We start from the raw sequence: 12,304 nt of genomic DNA, 5'->3' as shown, positions 1-12,304 counted from the left end.
CTTAATACAAAAGTAAACAACTGTTTTTTCATACATTGTATTTAAAAAGAAATGGTTAAAATGAGAATAACAACGGTCAAAGTAGAACTAGAATTAGTTAATTAATTCTTAATCTGTTAAACTCGTCACCTTTGGATATGGGATGGTCAGCGAGCGTGTACATGCGCATGGCGATGGTGAAGTCCTCCAGGTTGTTGAGGAACTGGCAGAAGGTGCGGAACTCGTCGAAGGTGATGCCGCGCTCGTCGCGCACGCGGTCCAGCAGTCGGTCCAGGTACATGTCGTACTCGTCCGTGTCCAGGTACGTGTAGCGCAGCAGGATCTTCGCGAAGTCCACTTCTGATATCGTCTCGTGGCCTACGTACACAGAGTGACTAATAAACTGATGTATCCACTGGTGTTTCTTTTATATAAATTAGGAAAATATAGGGATATAGTAGATACCCTTGTGAAACCCCAAACAAATATTAAAATTTTTAATATAAGCAAAAGAATTAGCAAAGTTAAAATTAACTCATTATTTCTATTGATCAATTAAAATAAATGAATCCACTCGAGTATGTTTAATATAAACTAGAAAAATATAGGGATATAGTAGAAAACCTAATGAAACCTCTAAAATAATAAAATTTTGATTATTATCTAATTCGTAGTAGTGAAATCTAATAATTGTATTGCTTTTTTACATACTTCATATATTATATCATAAACAAGTTATGCTGTTTCCTTTGTTATGTATGTCAATTAAATATGGCAAACTCTTCAGCTGGCAAACTCTTCAGCGAAATTACTTAACAAACTAAGGAATAGTTCAATTTTATACATACCTTTAGAAAATTCATGAAACTCGAGCTCGAGCACCTCAGTCTGCAAGTTCTCCATGAACTGCCGGAAACCTTCGAACTTCAGGTCGTTCGTGCCTTTCTTACCGAAGAAGTGCACCTGCAGTAAAATCATTTGTGACTCAAAATACTAACTAACTGTTAGTTAAATGAAAAATATTTATTTACCGAAAAGCAACTCTCACTGTTGGTTATCTGATAACACTGGGTATTCTTGTACTGTGCTTTGATTTTTAACCGACTTCCAAAAAGGAGGAGGTTCTACGTTCGGCTGTATGTATGTTTTTTTTTTTTTTTTTTTTTTATGTATGTCCAGCGATAATTCCGTCAATTATGGACCGATTTTGAAAATTCTTTTTTTATTTTGAAGGGTTTACTTCCAGGGTGGTCCCATTTTTTTCATGTCAGGATCTGACGATGGCATCCTGGAGAAATTGAGAGGAACTTTCGAAAGTTGTAGAGACGGCTAGTGCGTTTGTTAGTGTTTCCATAAGGTATTTTAAACCACTACAACTTTATGAAGGTTTGGAGTTGGTCTGATGATGGAGCCGAAACACAGACGATGGAACTCGTCAACGATTTACAGCAGTCACCTTTTGTTTGGGCTTGATTAATTTGTATTGATGAGTACTTTCCACCTATATGGGTTGTGACTGTATTAAGGGTCTGGTGATGAAGACGAGGGACAGTGAAGAGAACTCCTCGACGGTTCACAGTAGCTACCTTGTGTTTGGACTTGATAAATTTGTGTTGATGAGAACTTTCCACCTAGATGGATTGTGACTGTATTAAGGGTCTGATAATGAAGACGAGGGCCAGTGAAGAGAACTCCTCGACGGTTCACAGTAGCTACCTTGTGTTTGGACTTGATAAATTTGTATTGATGAGAACTTTCCACCTATATGGATTGTGACTGTATTAAGGGTCTGGTGATGAAGACGAAGCACAGTGAAGAGAACTCCTCGACGGCTCACAGTAGCTACCTTGTGTTTGGACTTGATAATTTTGTATTGATAAGAACTTTCCACTTAGATAGGTTGTGACTGTACACACGCAGTAGGTAAGCTAACACTAAAAATAATTAAATAAAAATTTTAATAAAAAAAATTCAACCGACTTCCAAGTCAAAAAATAACTTTAACTAAAAAGCAAAAAATAACATCCTACCTATGTGCTACCTTCTGATCAGTTTGAAGGCGGTGCCAAGCCAGTGTCGTGTTTTAATTAAAGCTGTTTCTGAAAGAACCACAGAAATTTTGTAGTTAAAACGTGTTTAATTAAAACATCACTGGCTTGGCACCGCCTTCAAACTGATCAGAAGGTAGCACATAGGTAGGATGTTATTTTTTGCTTTTTAGTTAAAGTTATTTTTTGACTTGGAAGTCGGTTGAATTTTTTTTATTAAAATTTTTACATTTTATTTTACACTTGATGTTTTGCGTTCGGCTTAAACGAACCTTCTCAATTTCAAGCCATGTTATTTTATCCCCGTATTCCCACGGGAACTGGAACTACGCGGGTTACTACAGTGACTGCAAGTCGCTACAGTAAACAGATGGTTATTTATGTACGATGGTATGGTAAGCAAGTGAGTGCCTGCAGCAGCGTGTCGACGTTGTGCCGGCGCTGCAGTCCCTGCTCGTCGTTGATGTAGTTGTCGTGCGGGCCGCCCCCCGCCGCGCCCTCCGCCGCGCCCTCCGCCGCGCCCTGCTCCGGCATGCCGCGCTTGCCGCGCCACGCGTAGCTGAAGATCTTCTCCATCTGCAACACAGAGCCAGCCCGTTATAGACCACACCAGAACAAGATAAATTTCTTTAAGCAGTATTAAGATTTTAAGATGCGTGTTGCTATCTATACAGGCGTACTGAAAGAGTGTTTGTTATTTTTAACTGCCAGTAGATGGTGTTCTTAGAAAACTTTGAAACAATCCCTTTTTGTACACTTCGAGAACACGCTGCGATGTAGTTATGCTTGAGGCTCATAGATGGCACTTTGTTTTTATTTTTGAAAGAAGTTTTACTTCAGTCGGTCGAAAGCTCATTCGCAAGTGAGAATTTTGAATTGACTTCTAGCTTTTTCTGTCCATAGTATTATGTTAGACAGAGACAGATAAAGGTGATTTCAAAACCTGCACTAACGAGTTTTAAAAAAGCTTTATATTTAAGTTATTTTACAAAAGCTTTAATAATCTGCCCGTCATACGTTGTGACATCTGTTGTTATTTGGGTTTAGTTACAATTCTTGTATTGATAGTTTTGTTTATAAATCAAAAAGAAAACAATTTAGAATAAGTTAATAATTAATTGTTACTGACGAGTAAGCTCAAACCAAAATTAATGAAAACAATTAAGAAGATAATTTCCATTTGGTAGCAGTTATTAGAAAAAAAACACTGAAGAATAAAAGATAACTCACAAAAAACAAACAGACGAACGGCGCTTTAGCAGAAATATACAATGTTTACACTTAAACCCACAATATCCATATTACATTTAAAACACAAGATTTCACACCTAACTATGTAGAAACTAGTTTTAAGATAGCACATATGATATATCTCTCTCAGTTATACCAGTAGCTATAACAAATAAGACTATCAAAACGGAAATGTTTATTACCAAAAACAGAAAAGTCTATAAGATTTTTGGTATTGAATAAATAAAGACATCCTACTTTACACACTTTTATCAACAATTCACCCCAACAGACAAAACAAAAACAAAAACCAGAAGACGTTATAATAGCAAACTCTGAAGCCCCACACGCCGCCGCAACCGACTCACAGTGGAGGGCGGAGGCTTCTTCTGCGTCTGGTGAACTTGCTCCAACTTGTCCTTCAGTGCGGACGTCATGGACGTCGGCGCTATGGCTAGCAGCTACAATATTGTGCAAAGGAGATTAAAGCAGTCATATTATACGTATACTTACTTATTATAAATTATACATATATCAAAGCAAATATAAATATAAAAAATATATATGAAGCACATTCTTAGCATTTGAAAATAATAATTTAAATAAAGTGACAAAAATAGAACAATAAAGTAAAAATTAATAGCAAAGAAACGAAAACAGAACATAAAAACTTAAATATCGGAGAAGCAAAAACTCGTCGTTTTTGTCAACGTTGCTAAATTGTAATTTCAAATTTCAATATTTCCTCCTGTAGCCAGGTAACATAGCCATACTAATTAAATATGGACTTGTATCCCATCCAAATTCGCCATAAAAATTGACTGTCGTTTTATGAAGAGTCGAGGTAAACTTACATATCTAAAAAAAATTTAAACTTCTGTTAATAAACTAGAAGTTTTGGACCTTTTCAACTACACAAACCGGTATTCTAGGGAGCTTTTAATATGACGAAAACAAAGACAACAATGTAACATCGGTCCTATAAAAACAGTTTTCATAAACGCGTTAGATCGTTGATTTTTTTTTACAGAGGGGTAACGTCATGTATCAGGTCCATATCTAATTAGTGTATGCATACAGTACAACAACAGCAAGTAAAGTAGACGTTAGCACGAGAAGCTCAGCTGGTCACACAAACTCACTGCTTTCTCACTGTTCGCGTCCAGATCTTTGCGCTCCTTGAGCGAGCCGCCGAGCAAGCGCTGGATCTAAGAGGTGCAGGTGCAATGTGTGCTCATAACATAAATAACATAAACAATAAGTAAATACATACAACTATTGGGTGGGATCAAAGCTAAAATGGAAACAAATGTACTACTCTAGTCTATAACTAAAAGTGAATGTACAAGAGAAAAAATAAAATGCAATTAAATAATAATTTAAACATATTGCACATGATATTAAAGATGTCTATAAAAAACTGATATATAGCAATTCCTGTCTTTTCTTTCAACTAGAATTAACCATGACAATGTACAAGACAGACATGCGGTTTATGTGGACGTGGTTTCGAGCAAGAATTACTACAGGTTTATGGTAGGCGTCCCATCGTAAGCATCGGACGCATCGCATCAAACGGATCGTAGAATTCTTTGTATAGAAAGTCATACAAGTGCGGCCATTGATCTGTATCGTATGAATCTACCGTAAAATTAAGAATCCGTGTAATGAAATGCGTCCGATACGAACGATATTGATCTGTGTACTTTAATGTTAAAACAGTATGCTTTTTATTTTAAGGTATACAACGTACATGTCCTGGTAGCGTTTGTTTGCTTCGGAGATCAGAACACATGTTATTGTGAAGGCGTAGTTCTCACCCCACGCACCGCCTGTTGGCTGCAAGTTCGCTGTAACGTTCGTGTCCCTTCTTATCCTAAAGTAAAGGTACAAGGGTGCAGTGTACTCACGACTAGAAATTCGTTCTTATCTACTCTTTGGTTGCCGTCCGTGTCGAACATGTTGAAAGCGATCTGGAAGCCGGACGTGGGCTCTGAAATGTACACATTTATATATTTAATAATTTACGTAGGGTCATAGGTACTATTTTATTTATTAAAATCTAATTGAAAAAAATACATTTCACATTTAAAATTTGCAAAGGCGAACCTTTCTAAAGCGATATTTTACGTATAATTTTCAAAACATTCTTCAGTTTAGAGTGGAAGATGGTGCAAGAACAAGGTAAATAAATAAATAACCCAATAGTTAGTAAAATACTTTAAAATGAATACTAGATAGAAGATATTGTAAAAACTAATAATGATTGAACTTAAAATAAAACAGGTATTAAGCATAATAACATTAACTCACTTGTTAAGATGGACAGGAGGAACAAATACTCTGTGTAAGAGATGATTCCTGAAAAAAGACAAATACTTTCATTATTTTAAAGGCTATATTCGTTAAGTATAAATGAAAAACAGAAACTATTAAAAAATACCGACTTAAAACTTTACAGTCTTTCAAATCCAAAATATAAGTACGAGTAACATTGGTAACATTATTATCATCTGCATAGTATATCGACTTTTTAGAAAAAACAAAGAGGCAGATGGTGATGAATCAAAGAGGTCTGTGAACTATACATTCCATTTGAGTATTTTCAGATTTCGGAAAACGTTTAGCTTACCTTTGTCCCTCATGTTGCGGAACATCTGTGGAGAGCCCTTCTTGAGCGGCGGCACCGCGTCGCGCAGCTGGTCGATCTCTTTGGCCGTCAGAATGCGACGTTTGAGCCGAGCTGAGTGAGAGAAAATTGATCAACTTTCATCATTTAAATTTTTTGAATTTAAGCGAATTGGACTAAATTGTGAACCTAGCGAGCTATGGGGCCTTTTCCTTCCAAGCCATCTTCAACACTTCGCTGCGTCTTATAATAAAACAATATGCCTGTTGAAACCAACCTGAAGTCTGAAAGATTGTCAGCCTATGCTCCTGCCATAGGTAAGTACGGTAGCCTACCATAGAATTTGGATTGTGGTAGCTTTGGAAGATAGCATGTTTCAAGGGTCCAGACCGTAAACCGTCTAAGTGTATTTTTTATATTTTACTCGGCATAATACGAAAAATCATATCTCAATTCGCCAGTCACTTAGGCAACGCTTTGAAAAACACTGTTAAAGATTTATTTAAGGTCTCTAGCGAAGGGTTGCCGCGAAACTACTGGTGTGATGATGAAGAGGGTGAGGCACTCACGTCGGGGCTCCTGTTCCACGACGGACTCGAGGAAGTCCTGCGGAGTCATGTAGAGCTGCCCGCCGAACTCCACGCTGGCGAACTTGATGAACCGCCGCTCCCGGGACGTCAGCTTCACCGACTTGGCCAGCTCGTCCGGTTGCTGCAACAAGGGATTTATTATGAGACAGTACATATTAGTTCCTAAGACCAGCGATCGATTAAGCTCTATATTGGTTTACAGATGAGTCAAAAGACATTCGTTTGCTTTTCATTGCATTTGTAAATTCTTAAGAGTTTTTGTATGTGTAATTGAAGGCGCTAATCCGAGGAAATTGAAAAATCAATTTTCTGTTGGATAGTACATTTATCGAGAAAGGATATACAACCTCCACAATGAGCTACCGCATTTGTCTGTGGTAGGCACACTGACTGACAAACGTTCAGTCTTCATTATGACGTAGGTTTACCTATCGCAGGTTCCTCATCCATTTAGCAATACGTTTGAGAAGCGCTGCCCCGCCTCCATCTGAGATCTAAGCACAGCAATGCTGATAGACGACACAAATAAACATCTGTTTATTGAAAGTTCTGCGCAGATCCACTCTGGACAACATGTTTAACTATCCATACAATTACACACCTCAGTCAATAACGCAGCGAGCAAATTCATCTACTAATAGAAAAAGAGCTAGAAAAAGAGGAACTACTTTTAGCAACTGCTTCCTAGTCTTAACTAGGAACATTTTAAATACAAACCAATTTTATTTTCAAAATAAATTACAAACATAGGGAAAGGGAAAATGTCCAATTACTGCTTCGCTCGTAAGTAGATATCATCTGTGCGCACTGAACACATGCTCCCGAGCATCGAACCCCATAACTATCCATTATAATTTAATCCAGTAGTTATGACGAGCAATTAGAGGAAAACTACCGATAAATAACACCGCGCGAGTAGTTTCACGCGTCGGTTGGTTACGCCGGCCACACACAGTCAAGTATACCATGAACCGTCAAGTCTGCAGCGACCTTAGGAACGTGTAAGTGAACAAATACATTATAAATACCATAACTATGTAAATTAATGCCAATAGACGTAAAAACCAAATATTCCGTAAAAACAGAGCAGTGTCTTCAAAACCTAAACTGAAGGAAATTACATACAATAAACAGTTAAAAAGTTCCAATAACTTTAAAATGCATATACCTAAATTCATAAATGGGTATGGTAGGCGAAGGCTGGAATATATCGTTCCAACAATCTTAACCCCAGTAAGAGAGTCCGACTCGCACTTGTCTTTCAATCCCTAAGTGTGTTGCAGACTTGACCGTGTGTGGCTGGCGTTACACTAGCTGCAGTGCAGTGCTCACAGCGCCCATTACCGTAAGTTATAATAATTGTTGTCGATATGAACGTTCTGTGTGTTGGTCCCACTGTGGGGTCACTACTGGGGTTTAATAGTGTATACCTATAATTGTGCCACGCGGTGTCAAATGTTGGCTTTCCCTGAACAAGTGTAGCTATGTTTTGATGCCCTTTGTGGCGCAGTGGTGGTACGTAGTGGTGAATTTACAAGACAGAGGTCCTGGGTCCGATCCCAAGTTGGGGCGGTTTAGGTTTTCTTAGTTTGTCCAGGTCTGGCTGGTGGGAGGCTTCGGCTGTGGCTAGTTACCACTAAAATGGGAAAGGGCTACCTAACTTGTAAATAATAGATAATCAAAAAGCTAGAGTTTTAAATCTACACTAATACAATGATATTAAACACGTATAAGCTTGAGATTTTAAGCTTTGTATTTTTGTATGCAACGAATAAACGCAAAAACTGGACCGATTTTAAGAATTCTTTCACCAATACTAAAGCTACTATCAGGGCTTACAGGCTATATTTTATCTCTGTGTTTCCACGGGTATGAATTCGACTGCGTGGGTGACACCGCGTAGTCCAAGATATACCTACACGTGCTTACGACGGCGACCCTAAGCGGCTAATTCAAATAATTTCAATTTGTCCTTATAAAAAATGCAAAGTTTGCTATCAGCCCATTGTTCTGGTCACTGCTGAGCTCGAGTCTTCTCTTTTACTTTCTCCTCTTTCAGTCTTAACACCTTGAGAACTTTACAATCGCATACGTAATTTTCAATTATTTTTATTCTACGCAACCACTGAGCACGTGTCTAATATTTTTGTTTATATAGCTACGCGGCAACTTGGTTCAACTATCTTGCCGGGATCAATGCCTACTTTTAAAAATCTTTGTTCGTTCAGAACAATCTGAATTCACGGCGGTATGTCTCCGTGAACATTTTTCAACCCCTTCTCAAACGCAAAAAGCGCTGGTACCTGCGTCGGCACACAAGTCACCGGCCCGCCGCCCGCAGTAAATTAGCCGCGTCCGTGGCTGGGCGGCGCTTCACTAATAAATCAGGCTAATAAAATCGCGCCACATCCTCCTAATAGCCGTTTTGTCACAAATATAGCGATAAATTTGCCCCTACCCTCGGGTTAACCCTGTCTATAAAAATGTTAAGTATCTAGTTGCATTTTGTCTATGTTTAGTAGGGCTATTTGTTTATTCAGTAAATTATGCTTTAGGATGTTTCTAGTGAGTATTTTTTGCGTCGATATTCTCTTATACATAGATGAAGATCTGCCTCACGTTGACTCTAGTGAGTATTTTCTGCGAAGCAACATTTTGTTATAATGCAATGGAATGTGGTGGGCTGTACATTCATTCAATAAACTAAAACAACATCATCATCGACCATAACTAAGGACCTTCTCCCAAAAATAATTGTTCTATTCAAATAACGACCTCCAAATCAGGTTCTCTGTTTAGCAGTCAGAGCGACAGAAGAATATTCCAGAGAAATACCTGCACGAGTTAAAATATATAATGATACTTCGACTCTTCATCTTAACATCTCTATTCCCATTTACCACAAAGCTATGCCAGGCAAACAAAATACGCTTCATACCTTCCAAAGCTATATCTGGCCACGCCAGACTTTGGACCATAAACGAACACACAAACGGTTAGAAGTGGCACGCGTGCTGTGTGCCGTGTCCTACACATAGCCCCTGAGCTGCACCCGGCGGGTATCCACAAAGCCTGTAGCTCCCACTCGACACTGAACACCGTCATCGCGCATATTTCATCGAGTGCCGCCGGCGGCGTGGTGCGCCGTTAGCTCGTCATAACTCATCGTAAGCTAAGACTTTATTACAACTCAATAAAGTACGTATTTTAAGCTTTAATAGCTCAAAGTTCAAGGAGTTGGATTCATATCCGGGACCGGGTTTTATAGCCTAGAACCTTAATTCTTAATTATTGCATCTTATTAGGGAAAGAAATCCATCAAGTTCAAAAACTTTCATTTATCAGCCAATGGCCGACATCCAAACACAAGTCTCGAGCTACCAGCATTCAACGGCTGCCTCTAATAACTTGATGTCACCAGTCCCAATCAGGTCGACCAACACTGCGCTTTCTGGTGGGGGGTCGCCATTCCAGCACCTTGGGCTTCATCGGCTGTTCGAACTGTGTGTCACGCACATTGCCATTTCACTTCGCAAAACGTTGAGCTATGTTGGTAACTTTTGTGAGTCTTCAGTTCAACCCATTTCTGATTCGATATCGTAGATATACTGTCTCTGAGACTTCTTATGATGATAGCATCATAAAGAAAGCTTTCACTATTAAGTAATAATAATGATCAACCTAACTTTCACAACTAACACTTTTCAGAAGAAAGAACTATTGCATAGCTTGACTTAAGTACCTATAGGATCTCATGATTGATGATTCCCAGCCCCCAGGTTAGTTATTGGACCATGATGCAGTTAATTATGAGGAATACTTGCTTCAAAACACGGCTGACGTTCATTTAAGTTATTACAAAAGAAAGCGAATGCCGCACAAAGTAAAGGTCAGTGTGACAAGTTGAAGGTGGCACACTAAGCCCCTAAATCACCGGCCCATTACCGATATCAGCTAATACGACACAAGCCGTGTTGTTCTACGGCACAGTTGATTTACGGCAGCTCCCTCTACCGGCGAGACTTAACAGTTGACTTTATATTATTCTATACCTCCAACTTTGTGATGATGCACAGACTGCAGCAAATATGTAGACGTTGCACGATCATTTTTCAACACGGGGTATTTATAATAGAGGCGATATGCAGCTTAGACCTACCATGCTGGGCAACAGTGGCGAAGTAAATATTCATTACAATAGTGAATATGTATGTATGGATTTTTAAAAGTCTATCCCTGCGGGAATCGGCCTGTATGCACTCTGCGCCTGCTGCTGGGCAGGTTTTTATAATGTTGTATAGGCTTGCGCTTGACTACAATCATGCTTGATGAGGTCTACGATAAATTGTACGTGTCAAGAAACTGACGCCAGAAAGACATTCCACATCTTAGCAGTTCTTATTAGAAAATGGTTGGCGGGCTTAGGGTTCTTATTTGAATCTTTAACGATCACGTTAATGACTATGATAATATATATGAATAATAGACGTTAATGATTATGACCTGGATCGACTGCTTACTGTGCTCTCCGAAGCACGAGGATGTAACACCACAAAAAATTTGCACCTACAAGGAATTTGAAAGATGACAGAAGTAGTTAGTGTTTGAAAGCTCGACTCAGGATTCAAACTCAAGACCTCGTGGTCCAAAGCAACAACGCCTAACCAATGGACCAACGAGGCAGCAGACGGTTATAATAATAATATACAAAATCTGTAGCTTACGCTCCTTCTATCTGTTTAATTGAGTCTGTGTGCGCAATGATCAACTGATCAGGTAACCGGAGTCGCACGGCATACTCCTCCAGCCGGTCCCAGTATATCTGCGGGCTGACGGCGCGGCTAAATAATGCATCTGCAGATGGCAACTTTTATATCGCACAAGAATAGCTTATGGACTAACCCTGCGATAGCCAGACATACACAATTGTCGGTTCGAGTTTGGGCTGTGTGGTGGAATGCAAAGCTTTAAGGATCCTCAACCGTCAAATAATAACGCGTATTTTACTCAATATTTTCTTCGGCATAATATGAGAAATCATGTCTCTAATCACGTGGTGTCACCTAGTTAAAGGTAATCAGCTGAAAATCAGCGCTGTATTTTCTACGTGCAGCACAATGCTGAGCTGAATCCTTTTTCAAGGTTGTGCCAAATATGACATAGTGCTGTTCTGATGCTTAGACTAAGCGGTTTGATTATCAGGTGTTAAGGGGTTTAGTGTCGCACAATTTTTGAAATAAATGTTTTTTCTTTCTTTTTTTCTTCTTTTTTAATCGCCAATCATTTAATAGTTTTGGCGTTAACTTTATGGTACTACGAAAATTTGCCACGAAGCTAAGAGCCTGAAGACAGGAGATTTTATTCCACATGATACACCTTAGAAAATATTAAAAATTTACATTTTATACTTGGATAGTTGAGAACCAACTAACGCACTTATACGGTAGGAGCACTTTCTTTCAACTTTCAGCCGTCATACGATGAGGTTAGTCGGGGTAATGCAGGCTCCAGTTTTATTATGAGAATTTGTGCGAGATAGCATCAAATAAAGAATCCATCCGTTCATATTGCACGTCCTACAACAAGCCGACACATTATTAAGATATATGATATCGTCATTGTAACTGAAACTAACAAACTTATCTGATAAACTGATACCCTTCCCAGTACCTACACTTGTACTTAAAATAAGACTCATTTAAAAGAAAGATTAAAAGAGAAAGAAAAGTAGGTAAAGTATTTGTTGAAGTTAAAGATTATGGTTGATTTATTATAATAGTACCCTAGTAGTCAAGTCTTGACACTGATTGTTTAGAAACATTTAATGG

The 12,304-nt window shown here is 38.7% G+C and overlaps 1 protein-coding gene across 3 annotated transcripts in view; it reads right to left on the bottom strand.

Annotated features, from left to right (window-relative positions):
* Positions 1-12,304, bottom strand: part of LOC112053071 (calcium uptake protein 3, mitochondrial) — a 77,300-nt gene that overhangs the window by 3,725 nt on the left and 61,271 nt on the right. For 2 of the 3 annotated variants that reach the window (XM_052888466.1, XM_024092348.2), the window contains 9 exons: positions 6,456-6,597; positions 5,890-6,000; positions 5,571-5,618; positions 5,168-5,250; positions 4,400-4,465; positions 3,626-3,718; positions 2,439-2,603; positions 828-942; positions 130-357 (listed from right to left, as the gene is read on the bottom strand). In XM_052888466.1, the coding sequence (XP_052744426.1) occupies positions 130-357; positions 828-942; positions 2,439-2,603; positions 3,626-3,718; positions 4,400-4,465; positions 5,168-5,250; positions 5,571-5,618; positions 5,890-6,000; positions 6,456-6,504 (958 nt within the window). In that variant the 5' untranslated portion in view covers positions 6,505-6,597. The remainder of the gene's footprint in view (positions 1-129; positions 358-827; positions 943-2,438; positions 2,604-3,625; positions 3,719-4,399; positions 4,466-5,167; positions 5,251-5,570; positions 5,619-5,889; positions 6,001-6,455; positions 6,598-12,304) is intronic. The other variant, XM_024092351.2, reaches the window with a different exon arrangement.

This window comes from Bicyclus anynana, chromosome 22, assembly GCF_947172395.1.
Source record: "Bicyclus anynana chromosome 22, ilBicAnyn1.1, whole genome shotgun sequence".
Classification (NCBI taxonomy): Eukaryota; Metazoa; Arthropoda; class Insecta; order Lepidoptera; family Nymphalidae; genus Bicyclus; species Bicyclus anynana.
This window is presented reverse-complemented; position numbering and strand designations above follow the sequence as displayed.